The sequence below is a fragment of the Metopolophium dirhodum genome, chromosome 6 (genome assembly GCF_019925205.1).
Source record: "Metopolophium dirhodum isolate CAU chromosome 6, ASM1992520v1, whole genome shotgun sequence".
Classification (NCBI taxonomy): domain Eukaryota; kingdom Metazoa; phylum Arthropoda; class Insecta; order Hemiptera; family Aphididae; genus Metopolophium; species Metopolophium dirhodum.
This window is the reverse complement of record NC_083565.1, coordinates 34,288,911-34,310,955: the sequence shown is the minus strand read 5'-3', so window position 1 is coordinate 34,310,955 and position 22,045 is coordinate 34,288,911. Positions and strand designations below refer to the sequence as shown.

The 22,045-nt window shown below is 34.5% G+C and overlaps 2 protein-coding genes across 2 annotated transcripts; both read left to right on the top strand.

Moving 5' to 3' along the window:
- The first annotated feature begins 2,971 nt into the window (after nucleotides 1-2,971).
- On the top strand, nucleotides 2,972-7,413 carry LOC132947185 (52 kDa repressor of the inhibitor of the protein kinase-like). The gene is made up of 5 exons (XM_061017395.1): nucleotides 2,972-3,329; nucleotides 3,418-3,566; nucleotides 3,628-3,756; nucleotides 5,374-5,453; nucleotides 7,284-7,413. Exons 1-5 carry the CDS (start codon nucleotides 3,235-3,237, stop codon nucleotides 7,362-7,364), a joined length of 534 nt encoding a protein of 177 aa, XP_060873378.1. The 5' UTR covers nucleotides 2,972-3,234; the 3' UTR covers nucleotides 7,365-7,413.
- An 11,458-nt stretch (nucleotides 7,414-18,871) lies between these two features.
- On the top strand, nucleotides 18,872-21,145 carry LOC132947737 (uncharacterized). Its single transcript, XM_061017987.1, has 3 exons — nucleotides 18,872-19,188; nucleotides 19,261-20,660; nucleotides 20,931-21,145. The coding sequence occupies exons 1-3, from the start codon at nucleotides 18,872-18,874 to the stop codon at nucleotides 21,143-21,145; spliced, it is 1,932 nt and encodes a 643-aa protein (XP_060873970.1).
- The last annotated feature ends 900 nt before the right edge of the window (nucleotides 21,146-22,045 follow it).

The following is a 22,045-nucleotide window of genomic DNA, read 5'->3' as shown; positions in this document are numbered from 1 at the left end:
TACAAATAATTATAACATTTTACAAAACAATATTATTTATTAAAAACTTGTTTTTATTTATCTTAGGTCCATAGGACATAGGTAGCATTTTTTTTTATTTTTATTAAAAAAATAGGTTTTTTAAAACTAATACAATACTTTTAAGTATTCAGATAATATACATATTATTTATTAGGTATATCTATAATATTTTTGTTTTTTAATGTCCATAAATATATACCTATGTACTTATTATAATGTAAATACTTATAGAATGTAATTATAACATAGCTTATTAAAATAATAATACCTACCTTATATGTAAAAATTATACTAGATAATAAAATATACAAACAATTAAATTTTTTAGAAATTTATCAATTTTAAATTCCTGGTAGCGACCTTTAAAAAAAATTCAAAAAAAATAATTACGAGGTGCCCTCAAACAAATTGAAGAAAAAATGTATTTGCCCATATAAGCATCACCCTACTATGTACCTAGTTTGTTTAATATAGGTTTATGAATTAAGAGTTACCAACCTTTACCAAGTTTGGACCACGAGTATACCCAGGTAGCATTTTATTTTTATTAAAAAAATAGGTTTTTTTTTAAATAATACAATACTTTTAAGTATTCAGATAATATACATATTATTTATTAGGTATATCTATAATATTTTTTGTTCTATAATGTCCATAAATATATACCTATGTACCTAGTTTGTTTAATATAGATTTATGAATTTAGAGTTACCAACCTTTACCAAGTTTGGATCACGAGTATACCCAGTGAGTAAATTGTTTATAACAGATAAACCTCCATATTTTGTTATCCAGCATAAGTAAGTTGTTACGTTTTTTTCAATTCTTAGTTTTAACGATAATTTGCTCTCGTGTAATATTTAAAATTTCTTCATCCAATACAATTTTAGAAAATGTGTAACGTCTCACACGGTAGCTTGCCCAGATTCGGCGTGGAGCGTACGTTGACGAGAAACTTCAGTGGTAATAAGGCCGCCAACCCACAGCCGAGATTCGGAAATCGGAGTGTGTGGGATTTTTAAAATAAAATGAAATTGGGAAAAACAAATAATAAAGGTATTTGATGGGGATCTACAGGTATATTTATTTTAATATTTATGGTAAAAACAAAAACAATAATTAAATTATGGCCAAGAAAAGCAATATCGGCATAAAAACTTTGCCGCAAATAAAAAGGTCACCTTAAAAAAAACACATACATAATAATCATAACAACTGCATTTTCGCAGGGTACTTGCACGGTACCTATGTGGTTACCGGCGTACATAAATAATAATACCAATAATAATAATAATACACGTAGTACACTACCGTAGGTACTATACACGTAACAAAACACAAAATACCGGCCAAGGTGTAGTATAAATCATCAAAAAATCATTATAATAATAATGTTACCGAATTCTGGGCGTGTGTGTGTGTCCGAGCATCATCACCAGGACGTCCTCGGTGAAGCGGTGTATCTACTCGCTCCGGCAGAGAGGCAAAATTAAAGTAAACGCTTAGATACGAGCGTCGGACTCGTCGCACATCACACGGAAAAAAAACAATATTAGGTAATCATTTGGTAATGAGTTGTAATTGGCCGGTATTTGTAATACATTGGAATATTACAGATAATGACATAGTGCCGGCCGGTCAAACTCGACCACGGGTACTAGGCAGCGGTGATAGTGTGTGTGTGGTTTATAATGATATGCAGATTTTGTGTTGGGTGTGTGCAGAGATGCCCGCGGGACGGAGCGCGCTATCGCATATTATTTTACCTTGATAATGATGGTTCATTTTCGACCGTTACAAATGATTTATTAAATGTAATGCATTTTTTATCTGGACAAAGTTGTTGTAAATTTTTAAATTCAATACAACAAACGCACTCACGATCAATACTTAAATTCACGCACTTCTCACATAAACACCATTCGTTCACTGGTTTTACAGATCTGTTTTCGATACATCTGTTTTTACCTGAAAATGTTTTACAGCGTCTACAGCTCTGATCATAACTCGAGTTCCTAGTGTGACAATCTGACCTCGTGTGTGAAAAAATGAGGGTCTTATGTTTAAAATTGAAAGGGTTGGTCGGAAATTTGGTCTGGCGACGAAACGGCGAAATGTCCGGCGGTGAAATGTCCGGATCCGCTATTATATGCATAAGAAATAGAAACGTCTGGTCTGGTGTATTTTACTAAAAAATGCTGATACATGAAAGTTATTGCAACATCGCTTTGCAAGTATTGTACATTAGGTGCGTGTTCACAGTGGCAATGGGAAATTATTCAATATGATTAGTAACTAAACCTCAGTGTTTATATTTATTTCTAGACAATTGTCTTCCACGACCATCGATATTAGATTTAATTTTACCATGTAGATCTAAGGACGTCTAACACCCTATCGTTGGTTTTTTTAAACACTATTGTAGATAAAAAGAATGGCTTACATATTTGAACTCGTAAACCACAACTATCTGTTTAAAAAAAATGTAGGTATATATAAAATAATAAGCTTTACTCATCACGAAGATAACAATTTATAAATTATTAATATAATATTATAATGGCGCTACTTCAGAAAAAAAGCTGCAATGTTAAGTAATAACGCCGTAATTTGAGTAGACATAGAAGTGTAATGTGAAAACGCTGTACCTATCTATAGGGATGCATTCGCCATTGGTACCTACAGCAGGCTGGCTTAATATGTTTTCTATGCTACAGCCGCAGTATAATTCACTATCAAATACTACTTAGTAATATACTAAAAAAATATCGATACATCGTTGTTTTTAGGGGAATACCTATTATCGATTATCGATATTGTAAAAATCGATAAATCGATATAGCGATATACCGATTTTGCCATCGGTTCACGCATCCCTACCTATCTACAGCCGCGGGTGGGCACCTTTGAACGGTTGACAATAGAGAATCAGTCGGCCATGGCACCTAGGGTCACATTGGCTATGGCAAGATAAAGAAGTTTTACGTTTGTATAAATGTTTATACCGAGTATAGGTAATGATAAGTAGGTTGATACCACGTTTCTACGTTATTGTGATTACAAGTGTTATGTTTATTATTTTGTCTATCAGAACTGTTAGCAACGTTGACTCGTGACTCCCTTACACTTAAAGCCGTTTTTGTATTTTACATTTTTTTGTTTGATCGAAATTTTATATTTTTCCAACCAACTGTTTTATTCTGTGCTATCATCATGGTGTTTGTATGCATGGTTAAAGGTTGCAATAATTCTAAGAAGTTGACTATGAAGAAGTGCAAACGGTTTAGGATACCTAGAGATGAATTACGGTAAGTTCAACCTAGCCAGTCACTAATGCATATAAATTATAATATATTATGTAGGTATATGCATCCAATTATAATTTTAACAATTTAGTCGCAAGAATTGGCTGATAAATTGCAGTCGTCAAGATTTATTAGGAAAATCAACATCATATCATGTGTGTTCAGACCATTTCGAGGCCCAAATGTACAGAAAACCTGATCGAAAAGTTTTATTGCCTACTGCTGTTCCTACTGATTTCTGTAATTATAATTTTACATATTACATATCTTATACTTCACTGATTATTATTTATTTTTATAGCAATGATCTTTAAAAAAGATACTTGCAGTACTTCATGTCGAGATGCTAGTATATCAGATCCATTATTATTTAAAAATTCAGTTGCCACAAGTACTCCATTAAAACAAGAGGAGTCAATTTCTAATTCTTGTAAGTTTTTATCATTATGTAATTATTATTACCTACTTTATAAGTTATATATAATATGATATATTTTTTTTTACTATTGTAAATATATCTATAAATATTTGGAACACACATAACTCTATACTATCCTAAGTGACTAGGATTATACAATGACTATTCACTTTTGTATATCATTAAAGACAGATGCTTAATAGATAAGTGTGTTCCGTTGTACCTCAAATTAAGTTAAACATGCTGGCTAAGAAATATAGATTGTCATTAGCTTAAAGTATGAATGCATGTTGATCGTAGGATTAGTGGTTGTCCCTTCTGTAAGTGATATGATATGACAAATTTGTATTACAAGATAGATATAATACTATATTACCTATTGTAGATCAAAACAAAATAAAAATAATTTACTGAATTTTAACTACAAACGGTTTATTTAATTTTTATATTTAGTATTTCTATATTTTTTTCTTTAAGCTTACTACTATTGTTACCTACGACGTTCTCAAAGAATGGTAATTGAGTATATAGCCTATTCAATAATCTAATACACTGGTTATTTAAAAAACTACTGACAAATTAAAAATATAATATGTTTTACATTATTCGATACTTTTTTAATTTCATCTCCAAAGCTGAATTTTACCCATGGTACCTATCATTCAATAAAGTATTGTGCATATTTTTTTTTCAAAAATATTAATAATTTTTAAAACAATGTGTCATATTACGTTCATACATCATCCTGTATTTAAAATCTATCAATTATTTTCAATAAAAACCATATTTAATTAATAAAAAATAAACATGTTAAAATAAATAAGAAACAACAAAAATGTTATTTATAAACAATTAGGTTATAAGAAAATACATTTTTATTGAGATTTTTATTTATTCTGTCTGATATTATATACCGTCAATCGAGGTGACTTAAAACGATGTTGACATACTTCTTGGTATTATGAATTTAAAAAAAATCGCACTGACTGGGCTAAAAAAGTTATATTTATTCTCGCATACGTCTAATGAATAAAATAAGACCTTTAAGACCTTCCATTAAGCTTTTTGACCAAAACTGGCATAAAAAAAAATAAACTGCATTTTATCTATTTTATGTGTTTTAATGGTGTTACAAGTCATCTTTAGATTTTTTTTTGAAAAATAAAACTAAAGTTACACAATTAGGAAAAAAAATGTATACTTCTTATTACAATATTATTCTTGTGAAGTACCCTTTAATGTATAACCAATATATAAACCCCTAAAAATGAAGACAAAGAACTAAAAAAAATCTATAAATGAAAGCAGAAGAATGAATCTAAGTAGTGGTAATTATTTAGTTATTTTTAAATGAACGTAACCTTCTTTTTTTACAATAAAGTACATAAATATAAAATATAATTGATTAGACAAGAGGAAAAGAGATGCCTACTTTATCCAAGTTACAAATTTCCTAATATTTCCAGATACCTTTTTCTTTCTTATCTGTATATGTTAGTATTTAGTAGTTATAATAGTGATTCCTACATTGTAAATATGTATTGTGTTAAATATTTAATTTTATTATCTAAGAAAGCTATTCTATCCAATCAAATTTTTTATAGTTTATCTTTTTTGGTCGTTTTTTAGGTAGTAGCAGTAGTTCTAGTCAATCATTTAAAGAAACTGATATTACAGAATTAATCAACTTGGGATTTTCTAGAGAGCAGGTAAATTATAATTAAATATGGATAAAAATATAAAATAATTGCTGTGTCTAGATGCTTGTTGGTAAGATGAGTTATACTGACCATTGTCAACAACCTACCTACAAAAATTAACTGAATAAAATTATATATTATTTTGGCATAATATAGTCGTAGATCCCAGTATCTGATCTAAGCATAATATATTATATTATTTGGTTTCATAAAATCAACTTGTAACTATATGATTTAAAAATTTAAAAAAAAATTATTCCACCATGTAAAAAATTGTGTGTTTGTACTACAACTTTCGATATTTATAAATACTTTACAAACAATTTAAAAATGAAACTACAATAGGATCCTATAGTATACTTTTAAGATATTTGCCGAGTAAAAAGAAAAACTATTTTTATCCACATAATATATTTTATTATGAAAAGCTTTTAATTGAAAATTTCATTTTGTACAAAAATAATAATATTGAATTAGCAGTAAAATGTTTTGGATCCTACTTTTTTTACTTACATGATAATAACAGAAATCAATTGAAAAAAATTGTTACCAGTTTTCTGTTTTCAGTGGCTTGAATCAAAACATTTTTTTTTTTTTTTGGTAGTGGGTTGAACTGAATGGCCTCTCCATACATTTTCTTAAAATTTAACCCAATGGAGCTTTGATTCCAAAGAACTCATTACTTATAATTATTATAAGACACAATAAATAATAAAATAATAATCTTTAGTCAAGTTTTATTTTAATTTTATTATCACTGATGAAAGTGTTTGTGACTTGTTTCAAATTTAATGTCACATGTATCATCATTTACCAAGTCGTTTAAAAAGGTATATAGTTACATGATATAACATGAATAATAAGGACTTATATAATATGGTCTGTAATTAGAATTATCAAAATTTAAACAACTAAAAATTACAAAATATCTTATGAATGTATGCTTATTACGTGGTGATATTGTTAGCATTGGCGGTGAAAATGTGCGTGTTAGGTACAACATTTTACTGAACAATATGATAAATGATTTATTATTATTTATTCATATTGAATTAATATTATTTGAGTTAGAAGGTAAGTTTATCTTGAGGGTGATAAGCCCCCCCCCCCCTACATAGTTGTACTTATGCCTGTTTATATTTATATATCCAATTTCCCATAATTGCGTCAAGTTAAGCAAATGCTTATAGTTTTTAAACAAGAATGGGAAATTAATGCAAAATATATCATAAGTGAACAAGTACCTACAACAATATATCATATATTTAACTATTCCACATCTTGGTTAGGTTAGGTTAAAATAATACACTTTCAGCTTTTCAATTTGGTTTTAGAGCCAAGCACAGCAAGATTCATCAAGTTCATAGGGTAGTTGATACTTGGCGCTTTTTTAAACACCTCTCAGGCTTTCTACAAAGTTTAGCATGAAGGTCTTTTTAAATTCTGCAAATTTCTTCCCCCTTCAATATTACTAAATGATATGTTCCAGACAGGCATTTACAAACAACCTAACTGAAAAAACCACTCCCTTGATTGTGTTAAAATCTGTATTGTTTACATTTATTATACTTTTTTTTTGGGCGGAAATACACCTTCATCGATATGAGATATTGAGATTATAATACTAAATGCACAAAGTGGGGGAGTGCACCAAGAGCGGATTGCCCAGTATGGTCATATTTGTCCATGATGTGAGGTTAACTATTATAAACTTGCCTGTGAACTAAAAGTGTGAATGGCTGCAACTACCTACCCTAATAAATAATATTATAAAATATACATAGGTTGTATACTAAATATAATTCAAATATTATAATATAAATATATATATTTTTTTAGGTTATTCAAGAATTAAAAAGATTCATTGGAAATAAAAATCAAGCAATGGCCTCCTTATTTGCAAAAATATTAAAATTTTGACAGTTGTCAGAAGTTTTTAACAAAATTAAACAGTTTTCATCCTTTTTAAGATTGTTTTTATTTTTCAGTCAATTTTAGTTTTAATTTTTAAAACTTATATTTCATTATTTTTATTATTCTTTGGTTGTATTTATATATGTATTATTTAAAAAAAATTAATTTAACATTACATTTTTAAATTAAACTTATATAGATACTAAGGAAAATTATAAAACCAAAAGTTGTAGTATTTTTGATTACATTTAGTGTCTCATTGATATACCTAAAGTGATGTTAACCATTTAAAATACTAATAAAAATATTAAATCATTTAAATAAAAGGTATTTATGAGTTTCTAATAAAATCCCTTTCTAGTAATTTTTCTCCTTGGTTAAATGTTAACTTCTTTGTATTTAGTGACTGTCTTTACAACATAAATACATATTGTCTATTATTTACACAATTACATAAATGCATTAAAGGTATTTTTGTTAGTGTTGGGGGCAGGGAGATCCATAAGGACAGTTTGGCCGCCAATATGATAGATCTTTAGCTGTTGTATAACGTTGCCCAGGGTGTACCGCGAGGAGGCGATCTATCTATACACCCTAGGAAAACTATAACCTTAACTCTAAATGGACTGACGAATAGAGACTAGATAACCCTGAAAAATTTAACATTATTGAACAACCTACGGAAAGGACCCTGGGGTTCCAATTACCTCAGAAGGAATGGGTGACCTTAAATAGACTTAGGACTGGCCACGGAAAAACGGGAAATATGCTGTATAAATGGGGACTTAAGGATACACCACAATGCGACTGCGGACACGACAATCAGACAGCCAATCATATCATGGAAGAATGTTCAGTACACAACATACCAGGCGGAATGAAACACCTTCACAAGGTTACAGCAGCGGCAACAAAATGGCTAACCAATGTGGACATTAGAATCTAAGACTATACAAATAGTATTCCGACTCACCATCCAATTATTCATATATATATTTTATATTATTCTATCTTATTTTTTTATTTCTTTAACTAATTACTACTATTTTATGTTGCTATAGTATTAACTAATTTTAATATTGTTAGTGTCGGATAAAACCATACGAGAAATAAATAAATTAAAGGTATTAAGATTTTGTTCGGTTTATGTAGACTTATATTTAAATTAAATGATAACAAATAAATAAGGTTTGGGATTATTAACCACAAAGCTAAAATATTGAATGTAGTTCTTGTATTAAGTACCTAAAATATTGTGTTCAAAACAAAATATGCATGATTGTATAAAATAAAAATAATAATTAAAAAAATTGTTCTGTGTTATAATTAATTTGCAATATAACTTTGTACTCCTTATTTCTCTATTATTTTATAATAGTAGTACCTAATAATTAACAATGCAATACTCAAATGATTTTAAAATTATTTTTATAAGAGATAGTCCTAATAAGGGATAGTAGGTGATTCTAATACTGGATGGTCAATATTATACAAACAAAATACAATTTGAAGTACAAACTTGGTAAAATAAAATATTTATTTAAAACAGGTAATATAGTAATTAAGTACATAATAAGTGTCTCTCACAAAATAATAAATAATAATTAATACTTTAAAGTAATAATTCAACAACAAAATAACCAACAGTCTGTTAATTATAAAATAATAATAAAATAAAATAAATAGTAACTTAGGTAGTTAATTAAGTTGTAGACGGAAGAGTTTAAGTCAAGATCAATAATAACTTGAATGAGTTTGATTCATTAAATATATGAATTCATAAAAAATAGCACATTTCTTATTTCTGCAATAAACTTAATAACAGTCTAAGAGAACAATTATACACACATGACTGAAAGCATGGTTTGCACACATTACATAATCATAACTAGTAACGACAGAGGTACACACAACAACGATTGGCAAAAAAAGAACTAACTAGTAACTGAGTTTAATAGTGGTAACAATAATAATAATAATAATAATAATAATATTGGCTGGTGTCGTGCCCAGTCGACCAGACAACTGATGGCAGCGACACTAGCGACTATGATTACTACAAAGTCAAATTAATAGTATTTACTTACTGATAAATCATAACAATATTTTAAAAACATATTTCAAACTTAAACATTTTTTTTTGTAGGTACAGTTCTAATAACTAGCCAGTCAAATTTCAAAACACATATTATCATATGTATGAGTTTACCTTTATCAATGCCAGCACATAATTCATGAGCCCCACATAAACACTTAATGTGTTTTACCTTATCAGTTATCCATTTTTCATTTTTCAAATATTAGTCTTATAAGATTGAAGGCATCGCTTCATCTGTACTATCTTTGTCATTTTTAGATACTAATTTGGGTTCTTCATCTAAATCACTGTCTGATGATGAAACGGAGAGTTTTGAAGACTGATTTTTTTGTAGGTTTTTTTTGTTTTTTGTTTGAAATAAGTTTCTCTTTGATGAATTTGCTACTGATTTAGATTTTGTTGAAGATGCATTATTATGAGTTATCTCTGAAGAAGTTGATGGCTGACACAGTTCAGATTGTTTACTCTTTTATAAATCTTGTTTAAATTGAGATGATGTTACAATTGCACACTTACCTACATTTTTCTTTTATTGCTTGAAATAGTTAAAATAGGCGACGGACTTATTTCAAATGGACCTGTAATTTCATTTATCTCTGTATTGGTACAAACAGGTGAAATATGTGAGCCTACTAATGTAGATTCTAGTTGTAGAATGTTTTCTTTATTGTTTATAGTGGTTTCTGCCACAAATTCATAGTCTTGTAATGTGTTTGGGTTAAATGTAATGATCCCAGTTTTTCTAAAGCCATTAACAACGTTTTCAACTGTAGAAGATTTCATGTAAGCTCTTCCTATTAATTCTCCAACTTGATAAGCAATTACAGACCTATATTGGTTATTTTTCAACAAATTTTTAATTTCTAATGAATAATAATATTGAAATAGGCCCATGAATGATACATCTAACGGTTGGAGTTTATGAGTTGAATGAGAGAACAAACCTATTATAATAATGATTCCATGTTTCCTTCCCAGCTCAATTACATCTAAGTTTGAATGTGTGAATAATGTCCATCAAGTATCAAAATAACTCAGATGTCGATGGTTTAACATGGCTAATAAAATGTTCAACCCATTGTGTAAAAATATCCATTTAGATCCAACCTGATAGGTGAAACACTGGAGGTGTTTCATTTAGAAGTTCAGCTTTCATTTTTTACTCTAGGAAAAATTATAAGGAGTGGTACATATATTTCAGATGCACTCATACATGTCACTAGAGTCATAAGTGAACCTCTTTCAGCTGATGTTACTTTAGAAACTTGTTTTTTCCCTTATATACCAATAATTTTTGTTTGCTTATGTTGAACAATCATGATCCCTGTTTCGTCAACATTAAACACTTTGCAAGGATTAAAATTTACCTTTTGTAATTCTTTTCTCAATATTTTATAAAATGGAGGTAACCTACATACTGTTACGTGCTGCCCCTCCAGGGATCCAGAATGATGATGATTTGAAATAAAATGGTAGTCAAATTAGAATAGTAAATGCAATGTTATTTATTAGAACAGAATAAATGTATAATATCGTCGTTTGTCGTGCAGAATATGGATGAGTGTGGAGTGAAGTAGCTCTTGTTGTTAACGGCTCTGGTCCAGGTACATCTGATTTTGCTGTGCTCCTGGCGTCCCTATATACGATGTCGGCTCCTTTGATCTGGTTGGCGCGTGGACTTAGGTGTCCTTGAAGTTGTTATTCTGACAGTAAATGAAACTGCCACCTCGTAATGGCAATTATGTTATGCACGCTCAGTTTGATAAATTGTGAAGTGCATTTAAGTGGTTTGCCGAAATGTTCCTTATATGGAATATTTTGCAAATACGAGATCATAACATCTCAAGGAGAAACGTTTCTGCCCTGAGTAACAATTATATACCAACACGTGAATCGATTACCTATATATATTATATATTAGTACGTAAAGCTATTCCTTTACAATACTAACAATTTCAAATTTTTTTATGTCATTTTTTGCATTTTAGGATTTTAGGGGCATTTTTAAGTTTTTATAAAACCAAAATTTTAAATTTTATTTTTAAATTAGTGCACGCTTTTAATGAGTTTTATAATAATAATAATAAATAATAATAATAATAATAATTTATTTTTGCAACATAAGGATATCATACAATTGTTTTACAAAATTTAGCTTCATATATTGAATAATACATATATGAAACCTATTAAAAAAGGAATAATTAATTTTTCAGATTAGTAAAGTCCAAAATGATCAGTTCTGTCTATAAAACTTTTTTTATTTTATTTTTATTGAACTTAAGCCCGGAGACTATGGCCATTAGCTGTTGTAGGGGTTATGAACTGTGGTAAGGGTAAGGTTTGTACTGTAGGTTGATTTACTCCCAGTCGCATTCCTCGATTGGTAGCAGCCAACGCGCCACGCCAAGCCACAAACCTTAATTTAAGTGTTCATTTCTTAGCAACAGATAATTAAAATACAAATAAACATTATATGATACATTATATGATTTATTCAGCAGATTTCGTCGCCAGTGTTTGATTACTTAAATTGGAACATAGTACAATATCCGTGTAGCGTTTATACTGCAGGTCCATGGTCATTACCTATACTTTGTATAATCGACTAATGAGTTTTTTTATTTAAAATATATATTTTAACGATTTTTTTAGTCGTTAAATCTGTAACAATTGATTATACACTCGACAAAACGAAAAAAAAAGATATTTTTTTTGTTCAATCAAAATATGTTTATTAATTATAAAACGAAAATAGTAAGAAAATGTATGAACAACAATTTTTCAAAAAAAAATAGCCCATTGGCAAAAAAAAAATATTAATATAATATTTTACACAATATTATGCGTTTACGATAAAAAAAAAATAATAATGATATGTGAACAATTTAACGAAATTTAAAGAAAAAAAAATACGACGGACAGGATAGACACAATAAACAAGGGAGGGGAGAATGCGAGATGGCGATTGGTGCCGAAATGCAGTGTTGCTGGCCACTGGTCACCTCTGCACGTTCTCCGACCTGTCCCGCGGGTTGACGAGTTTCGCTGGCGCGTTTGCTCGGCCGCTTGACGACCTTGCCCAGCCGGCGAGGCCAGACCGAGACGACCATGGGAGCGACTACGGTTGACGGCAACGGACGGCAGCTAAAGCGCGATGTCGTGCGCGTCGACGGTCGACGGCGCGACGACTTGACCGACGGATGGCGAAGACCAAGACGCGGAGCGAGCAAAGTGAGATTTTGTGCTGCGGAACCGGTGGGGACGAGCGAAACGGCCGATGTGGGATTACCGCTGGGCGAAAATGCGAGAGTCAGCGGACCACAGCGCGATCCTTGACTCTCGGTAATTTTCGCCCTGGCGTTGTCCCTTCGGCCGCGACTTCGTTCCGCCAGCGTGGTGAAGTCGCGCACCGCCAGACCCTGTGAAACAGTTAAGTTTCCGCGAGTCCGGCGCCGCTGACGTCCCCGTGTTCCTAGCACGCAAATCTCCATACCACTCACCTCGTGCCGAAGTCTCCGCCGCTGCCGTAGTACCGAGTCGCCATTGCCGTCGTACCGAGTCGGTGTACCGTCGGGGCGGAATCGTTGCCCGCGCCGGTACCTCTACTATATTATAGCCGCCGTGTCGTCGCCGTCTTCCGTCGCCGCCGCTCCGCGTGACCGTAACTGCAGCCGGGCGCTCGCCGAGCCGCCAGAGGGTCTCGCGCGTCAACGACGACCGAGCGTGCTACGCCAGCGGAACCCGTCGCGCCACGGGTGGTCGGAGAACGTGCGCGGGTGACTTACCGCCGCGCACCGTCCGTGCTCTTTCTCACATTCTCCCCTACATTCCGTCGCCGTCATCCTGTCCGTCGTCTTCAGCCCAGGGGCGAGCTGCGGACGGCTTCTCATCGGTGGCAGCACAGACCGCGGAAAAAGCGTCTGACGCCTTTCCACCTCGTACGACGAAGTGGACCGCAGTTTCCGGGTGTGCTGCCGCCGGGTATCCAGCCGTCCGAACAACTCACCAAAAATGTTCCTCACAGCTATACCCCTGGCCGGCTCGATGTTCTCATCATCCAACGCGTCGTCTGGTCGCAAAACGCCGTCGAGCGGACCGCCCTCGGGAGTCGGAGTGGGATCGACAGGCCCCGACTCCGAGGACGGCGCGTCCCCACACGACGACGACGCACAAATGTTCGCCAGCGAAACGGAATGGTCCTCTTCTGCTTCCAAACATTTTCGAAACACCTCGACGTTTTCGTCACACTCTTTCCCATCTGCGCCTCCAAGAATCGGATTTTGTCCATCCGACGCCGGGGTCTGATCGTCGCCACTTGCAGTAGTGCGACCGAATCAATGGCAGACAGAAGAAAAGTCACTAGACGCACAAGGTATTCGTCGCTTTCGTCAGCGTAAGTGCCTTCCATTTTGTTGACTGCGATGTCTTCTAAGGTTTCGAGTAATATGACGTTTGCCGCGTAGCGTGCGATGTTGTAATAGTTAGTTGCCGTATTTTATTTTTCGGGTGAAGATAATTTATACGTGCACGTTCCGATGATTGAGAATTGGTATTGAGCTAAATACAATTAATATTTCAACGGGTGAGAGACCGATCTCCGAGAAAATCTCCCAGACGACGTGTATTACCTACTAGCCAGCTATAGTTTGTTTATCTTTCTCGTCGGCCCGCAGCATTAGAAGAATTTCGAGCGCGTTAATTTTTTTATCGTTTGTTTTTAGTTTAATATCACAAAAAAACCCTATCTTTAAAAACAAAACAAATTGTGACTTATAGACTTAAAACGTACTGCCGTAATGATTGTAACACTTCAAATGTCTCTGCATAAGAAGATTTTTTATATTCGTATTTTGCATGTTTTTCACATTTTCCAGATTCTGTTTTTTCCTTTTTATTTTGCATGATAATTGGTATGTGAAGTCCGGAGTTCGTTAAACTAAAAAAAAGTGCATTTCAAAATCAATTATAAATATTGATGAAAATCGTTAATAATCTTCAATAAAATCAAAAGTTATATTCAAAAACATAATTTTAGTCAATAATATTGATATATGATTATTTAGTTTTATATTATCATTTCATAGTCGAGCGTATTGACTATTATAATAGAAATATTAAAATCTTTCACGTATTTCTGGCTCGTAGGTAGAAATCTTAATAAAAACAACGAATACTGAAAATGTATAGATCAAAATAATTTTTAACAATGTTAAACACCTAAATAGATAAAACAGTCAATTTTCAATCATATAAAAATATACAAATCTTAAATTAATAAAATCAATACATTATTGGGGGGCGAAAATAAAACCAACCTTCCCTCCCCCCTTATAGAATTTTTATGTATATATAGTATATACATATAATATAAAATATACGGCGGCTATATGATTTTCATGGACCCCCGAAATGTTTTACAATTTTTTTCACGTTTTGAACGTTGCATACCTGTTGCCAAGACATATAAGTCCAACATCGAGGTAGGTGACGATTATCCGAAATATTTGAATTCTATTACTTGATTTGGCGTTTTTGAAGGCAGTAAAAAACTTACAGCTCTCCGGTTAACTAATCCACTATCCTTATCACAAATCCACCATTCTTATCATTAATCCAACATCCTTATCAGCAATCCAAAATCCTTATCACTTATCCACTTTTCTTATCAATATCCACCGTTCTTATCATAACCCTCATAACCGACACCGGGGGGTCTGGGGGTCTCCCCCATCGACACTCGGAGAGCTAGTATACATTATAAAGTATAAACCTCTGAGCAGAGTGCTCCTCATGTATAATGTACAGAATGATTCACTGATTCACCAATATTATTTTAGATTCTTAGCGGAGCGATGAATGTATGGATTTTATGATGATTTGTGTTTTTACTTTATTTTTTTTTGTGTGCCCGTGTTCACGATAAGTAGTCGAAATAATGCTTCGATTTTAAACTTCAGTATCTTTTCCGATGGGAAAATGATTCTAGTTGATGCATTTGGGTGGTCAAAATATAAAACTCCCGGCAGTTTTCAAAAGTGCCGTGAGAAACAAAAAAAAATTGGAGCATCCTCCAATTGCCGTAGTTTCCCTATGTCTTAAACCGTGTTTAGCAATTTTTGTACTTTTTGTACTTTTGCCTCCCCCCCTGACAAACCGTCTCTGCTCAGAATCGTTTTTCGTATACAATGATATTATATTATTGCGTTCAAATTTAACATAACCCATTACAGTGACCCACTTTTAACCTACTGTAGTACTGACGTACTGTACAGCAGAGCGTCACCCACTTACCCGCTTTTTGCCATTAATAATGAAATTATTCAAAATCTGATTTTTGTAACTTTTAAATAAAGACCATATTATCTTACCTTTCTTGAATATTATGTTACTACTATTAAGAAGTCCTGTGGGGATACAAACTTCTATTTTTCAAATGAGAACCACCTCTTCTACTGTACATTATTTAGTGGATAATTTTATTGAAAATGTTGATGTACATGTACGATGTACCTAATTCCGAGTTCAAACTAGTAGTTATTTTAATCCCAGTTAATTAAATGTTTATAAGGATAATAATCCTAAAAAATGGTTTTACAAAATATAAAATAGATGTAATAATATATTGGATCTAGTATTTATTATTCATCAACCATTTTTACATAATTATTACTTGATAGATTAATATTGTTTACTAAAATGTTCAAATATGAAATAACTACAGCGTCCATATCTACCAATATAGGTATAAAATATAAATGTATAATAATATGCTTAAATTAAATAATATTAAGTTATTAACAAACTTTAACATTAATGTTTTAAAAAAAAAAAGAAATTAATGTATTGACTTATAAAATATAATTATAATAAAAGCATAATATGCATTAAAAAAAAAAAAAATATTAATCAAGCAATTACTTAAAAGCATTCAACTATATGCAAAACTATTGCATATTTTTAATGAAAATACTTATAAAGTAATATTGTGAAAAGCATAAGCAAAGAAAATTAGGTAGGTACTTGTTTTTCCATAATATAATCAAATAATATTTTTAATTTTAGTAGGGTGAAGTAAACAACAAAAGTAATTTTTTTAATCATTTGTATTGTATACCACTATACATTTAGTAAATATTAAACTAAATATAATAATATATACTAATATACCTTGCAATTTGAGTTTTTTTTTTAAATGTTTATTGAGCAATACCTAATACTTAAAGTCAAATGATTTATACATTACTTATAATAGGTACCTTCTAAGCGTAGAAAAGCTTCGATCTACACTTCTACTGAATACTATATTAAAATATTATCCATGGTTAAAACGAAAACATATTTTGCTATCAAATAATAAAATTCAAAAATTTGTCGATAGGTGTTGTTGGGTCAGTGATATACGAAATTACAAAAAAAAACAAAATCCCAAGGAGGGGTGGTACACCTTTCGCCACCTTCCCCCTTATAACCGCCACTGGTATTTGTGTATGTGTGTGTGAATGTGTGTAGATGTGAATACATTTATAACGCCGAACGCGCGGCAGTTGTGGTGACGGCGTCTGACTATGTCTGATCCCCACCCGACGAAAACTAGTCGCCGCCTGGTTACGGTCTTATTTTGAATAGTGTATAGACAAATAAAAAAAAAAAAATGGTAACACGGTTGCTGGTAAGTAAGTTGCGGTATAATTCACGAATTTAAATAATACACAATGATAATATACTAAGATAATAGTGCGCGGCCCTTACAGCTGTACAGATAGAATAATAATAATGTATCTATAATGAAAATAATAATATAGATTAAACAGGACAGCAACTACACAGTACAAGTATAATGGTTAATGCTCGGCCCTTATGGCCAAACAGAACAAAATAAATAATATTATTAAATGGCCCTTCTGGCCCAACCGAAACTATATAATAAAATAATATAGAAAAGCTATTTGAGCCACTGCCACGTATAAATAATGTGATCCTTCTGGTCTAACAATATATACAAAGCTGGGCTTTTACGAGTTAAAAAGTTAAAGTTAATTTAAAAAGTTAATTTAATTTAAATTTTTTAACTTAACTAGTTACTTTTGGCTTTTCAATAACTTAGCTGTTAACTTAGTCAATTCCTTTTTTAATTAACGAGAAATTAACGAATTAGTTTTTCATTTTAAGAAGTAACTTAAGTTAATTTATTTTGTTCTCAATTTTATTATATTTCACTATTTCAGTCTATTTCGTTTTCATGTAAAAAAGTATGTTCACACATAGAGTCACGGCGAAGATAACGCACACCACTGCCCTCCCGTCCACCTCACGCTTATCATACTTTATTTTTATATTTGACTGTAATTAAAATGAACATTATTATTAGTACCAGTCTTTTACCTGATCTGTAGCAAGACCCACCCGGGCAGACTTGCGCATTTCAGATAGAAACCTCAACACCTGAATCTATCGGACGGTATTTATATCGGTCAATAGTGCAATAGTCAGAGTATTCCGGCATTGCACTGATCATATATCTGCCGCAGTTCATGGGGCAATAGTCGGAGTATTCTGGCATTGCACCGACTGTCATACCGTTCGGTAGATTCCAAATCCCCCGTCATGCGCGCTTTTACCTCGTACCCCGATCGTCAGTAAAAACCAGTGTCTTTTTATTTTTGTTAATAAAGTATAAAATTCGTCAGTATGACATACAAATCTCGTAGTGTTCTTTCGTTCTATAACTAATTGCTACAAATCTTTCCAAATCTCTACATATTTACTGGTCCTTCGAGCCGGATGAGAAAAGACAAACCGTGACCTTGTCATATTGTCCATCATCATCCACAACAGAAAAGTCACTCAAGTCACTATCATATCATCAGCGGTTCTTGACTACTGGTGTCATTTTAACTATTGAAGTTAAACGCTACACAAACCATGACGCTTCCCGCCTCCGCTGCATACACTGAATCAAAGGCCCGTGTAAGCCGAGCTATAGACAGAATCACTGCAATGGTTACCGCGGCCGGTGAGTTTAAGGCTAATTCAAAAAATATTGCAAAACGGGCAAAAATTGAGCAGATGCTTCGAGAACTCAACAATATCCGTTGGAAGGTTGAAGAGGACATCCAGTACATGGAAAACGCGGTCAGTCTAGGGAAAGCTCCAACTGATGTCGTAGATACGTCCAGTAGCCGTCAACTCTCTGCCACTTTCAAAAATCTGTACTACACACTTGCTGCCTTTGCAGATGAGCAGAAAATCTCACTGACCTGTCCTGGATCAATCTCTCTCAGCAACCTTAATCCAAACCATCAATAATGTATCAACTAACGCATCCCATTACCAACTGCCAAAACGAACGTTTCCGATCTTCTCTGGCATCATTACTGAGTGGCAAGGATTCGACGACCTGTTAAACTCCATTATGTCACATGCCCCGGACCTTCCAGACGTAGAAAGATTTGAGTTTCTAAAAACGTCTCTTGAAGGTGAAGCGAAGACAGTCATAATCATAAACCATCTCCCGTTAACGTCCGCAAATTACCACAGTGCGTGGGAAATATTGCGAGCTCGATACGGGAACAAGAGGGACTTGGCAAGAATCCACATTCAAGCTCTTCTCGCCCCACACAAAGTTCTATCTACTGATGCCTGCTCAATCAAATCACTGATCAATGCGATACTTGAACACACCGCAGCATTGGACAATCTGAGCCTCACGACTCGTCAGTGGAACCCATTGTTAGTTCACATATTTGAGCAATATCTTGACTATGAACTTAGGGCTCGTTGAGAGCTGATCCTTGGTGACAGGCACCAACCGCAGTTGACTGAGTTCGTCGAATTTCTACGTTGTCACGTGCGGGCAGCCGAAACACGAGCAGGACACTACGCTACGGTCAGTCCAGGTATAGCTGAATCATCAAGAGTCAAATCTAAACCATCGCCGTCGAGAGGAGCTCGTCCAACAGAGTCATCTAAAGTTCTCGTGGCAGCCACCAAATCCACGTCGAGCCCAACCACTTGCAGCCCACTATGTAAGGAAGCCCATTCAGTTCGAAAGTGCGCAGTCTTCGAGAGCCAAAACCCAAGTGAACGATTCCAAACGGCAAAGAAGCTTCAATTATGCATCAATTGTTTGGGATCTGGACATACATCGTCGGCATGTCCATCAAAGTATACATGCCAAGCATGTAAGAAACAGCATCATACACTTCTGCACTTCCCGGATGATGTAACCACGGGTGACCATGTTCCTTCAGCAGCTACGATGTTCACTGCCACTCAAAGAACTCAGCCAATCCTACTGTCAACATTACTCATCAGTGTCGCATCTTTCGACCACCAGAAACATACTCTACGAGCACTATTGGATACGGGATCTCAGGTCAGTTTTATCACGAAGCAGTGTGCAGATCGCCTATCATTGACCCGCCGACGTTGTACCACAAAAATCAGCGTGTTCTCAGTCACACTGGTTAACGTGGTGTCCGGCATGACCACAATCACAATGTCACTAGTAAACCAATCTGAACCATCCATTCCTGTTGATGTTCTTATTGTACCGAAGATCACAGATGTCACACCTCAAGAAACTATTCAAGCAACATCGTGGCTTCACATAAATCAACTGGATCTGGCAGATCCAACCTTCCACACTCCAGGGCAAGTTGATATCCTACTCGGCGCAGACGTCGGACCAGCTATATTCACCGGTGACCGCATTGCTGGTCATCGACATAATCCAACGGTCTTTGGCACAGTATTTGGATGGGTTTTGATGGGACCAGCTGCTGCAATGACACCCAAGTCAGTCACGTCAATGTTAGTCACCTCTGAGTCGACACTTGAACAGTCCCTGTCAAAATTCTGGGAGTTGGAGGAGCCACCCCATATACACCATTTGAGCCCAGATGAAATCCACGCAGAAAGAATATTCAAATGCTCGGTGAAACGTCTGGCCTCTGGTCGATTTAGCATTGCGCTACCATTGAAACATCCTCGCCCAATCCTCGGAGATTCTCGCAGCATGGCTCAAACGCGATTTCGGTACTTGGAACGCCGATTGTCGCAAAATGAAGAGCTTTCCCTACAATATAAGGAGTTCATGAGAGATTACCTTGTGAGTCAACATATGCAGGTAGTCCCGACGAATCTAAGAATGACTCCATATTGCTACTACATCCCACACCACTGCATCATGCGTACTGAGAGTTAGACAACTAAACTCCGAGTCGTCTTTGATGCATCTGCTGTGACCACCACGGGACAATCACTCAATACCAACTTATACACAGGTCGCAAGCTTCAACAGGACTTACCACGTATTCTGATCCGTGCCCGAGTACACAAGGTTCTGTTTACAGCTGACATCGAGCAAATGTAAAGACAAATTGAAATTCATTCTGAAGACCGTGATTATTTACGGATTCTTTGGCGATTTGAACCTGATGAACCAATAACAGAATACCGTCTCTGTACAGTAACATATGGTACCTCTTCTGCTCCGCATCAAGCTTTGCAAACCTTACAACACCTAGCGAAGATCGAGGCGACAACATTCCCCATCGCTTTTCAGATCCTCATGCAAGACACGTTTGTGGATGATATACTCACGGGGGCCGATTCTCCAGAAGCAGCTTTAAGGCAACAATCACAACTATTTGCTTTATGCAAACAAGGCCAATTTCAACTTTAGAAATGGGCCAGCAACTCTCCCGTGATCCTTCAGGCTGTATCAGACAATGAGCGCTCCATGTCAACTGATGTACTATTCGACGATGAGCTGGAGGCTGGGCTGAAAATCCTCGAGATGCAATGGAATCTAAAACAAGATAATTTCTCTTACAGCTTTCAGTGTCCAAATGCAAGTACTACAAAACGCTCGATCCTGTCGAATCTTGCACGCATTTTTGATCCTCTCGGCTTCCTCTCACCTGTGACCTTTTTGGCCAAACACATGATGCAGTTACTATGGACATCAGGAATCGGATGGGACGATCCCATTCCCCAGCAAGTGCAAACACTGTAGCAGCGGTACCAAAGTGAAATTCAATGCAAACAACATCTGAAGATTCCCCGTCGACTTACCACGGAAGGAGAAACTCAGTATGAACTCCACGTCTTCTCAGACAGTTCCGAAAAGGGTTATGCGGCCGCAGTGTATCTACGTTGCGATTCCGGAAACCGCGTAAATTGCAACCTCGTCACAGCAAAATCCAAGGTGTCACTTCTGAAACGAGTGACTATCCCACGGTTAGAATTATGCGGTGTAGTGTTGGCAGCTCAACTGTGCACTATGTGTACGAACTTCTCAAACAAGTACTATCCATCAACCCCATGCACGCCGAACTGATTCAACGACCACTCTCGCCTGGATTCAATCATCTCCACATCGATGGGCAACGTTCATTGCAAACAGAACCAGCCAGATCCAGAGCCTTACACCACCATCACTTTGGCGATATGTTCCAACCAGCAAAAATCCAGTAGACTTCGCATCTCGTGGACTCTACCCTATTGAACTTCTGAAACATCCAATGTGGTGGAATGGACCTGCGTTCCTGGTCCAAGATCACAGTACATGGCCCTTATGTCC